The sequence below is a fragment of the Etheostoma spectabile genome, chromosome 5, assembly GCF_008692095.1.
Source record: "Etheostoma spectabile isolate EspeVRDwgs_2016 chromosome 5, UIUC_Espe_1.0, whole genome shotgun sequence".
NCBI lineage: Eukaryota > Metazoa > Chordata > Actinopteri > Perciformes > Percidae > Etheostoma > Etheostoma spectabile.
In genome coordinates, this window is record NC_045737.1 from 22,230,134 (window position 1) to 22,231,284 (window position 1,151).

At 36.3% G+C, this 1,151-nt stretch overlaps 1 protein-coding gene across 8 annotated transcripts in view; it reads right to left on the minus strand.

Annotated features, from left to right (window-relative positions):
• The window catches only part of atxn2 (ataxin 2), a 27,548-nt gene that overhangs the window by 19,813 nt on the left and 6,584 nt on the right, over window positions 1-1,151 (minus strand). For all 8 annotated transcript variants that reach the window (XM_032517262.1, XM_032517259.1, XM_032517261.1 and 5 more), the window contains exon 5: window positions 632-782. In XM_032517262.1, coding sequence (XP_032373153.1) covers window positions 632-782 — 151 coding nt within the window. The remainder of the gene's footprint in view (window positions 1-631; window positions 783-1,151) is intronic.

A 1,151-nucleotide genomic window follows, 5' to 3' on the forward strand; every position in this document is an offset into this window, starting at 1 on the left:
ATCTACAATGTAAATAGTCATGAAAATGAATAAAACTCATTGAATGAGAAGGTGTGGCCTGTACTGTGTGTTTGTGTGTGTGTATAAATATATATATATATATATATTTTATTTTACAAGTAGCACCAGTGCAGTGCTATGTCTGTGAATCATGTGGTGAGAACTTCACACCATTTCACATGTTAATTTTCACAAAAATTAAGGCCACGCACACAGTCCATTATTGTTCAAAGAAGAATTGTGTGGGTCAAGATTAATTAGATGAAGAAGACTCATTCAGCCTTTATTGAGTGTCCTTGGCGCACCAGGGCAACCTTCAGGCCAATCAATATATCACATTAGTCTTTAGTGACTGGCCACTCAGAACAGACACACAAGATTTAGCTCATAGCAAAGCCTCTGTGACATAAAGGTAGTACATACAGACTGAAAAAGATAAAAATGTTGTGTATATGCACTGATGGGTATTTACTTGTTTATTTTTCTGAATCTGCAATGAATACAAAGTTACGAACTCAACTAGTTATATTATATTGTGTATGCTTCAAGGGTTTTTAAGACTAGTTACATAAAGGCTGCTGTTGATGTACTGTACGTAGATAATATTTGTCAATACAAATGCTCTCAATACCTTTCCTGGCAAAATTCAGGTCCACATCTTTGAAGGTCACCACTACCACATCAGAGGCCTTGAAAATGATGCTCTCCACAATATCCTCTTTCCGGGGAGCTATGCTTGGCTCTAGGCTCTTTCTGTGGGCTGCATCCAACACCAGGTCACACTAAAGGAAGAAAGTTATCTTAAATTGTATTTAAGGGGAATCTGAAATATAAAATAAGCATCAACTACCTACTGAAAGGAAAAGGAACCATGGGACATGTAGAACCAAGACCATGCATTGTTTTCATCCGAATAATGTACCGTACCGGCAGTGTTGGGAGTAACGCGTTAAAAAAGTAACACCATTACAGTAATGTATTCCTTTTTGCTGTAACGCAGTAACATAACGCTTTACTAATTAAATGTTGGTAATATGATACCCGTTACAATCTCAGTAACACAAGTTACAATGCATTTTAATGCAACATTTAGTGGTATTTTGTTTTTTTTAAGAATTCACCAACACCACAAAACATTTCTTCATAGGGGA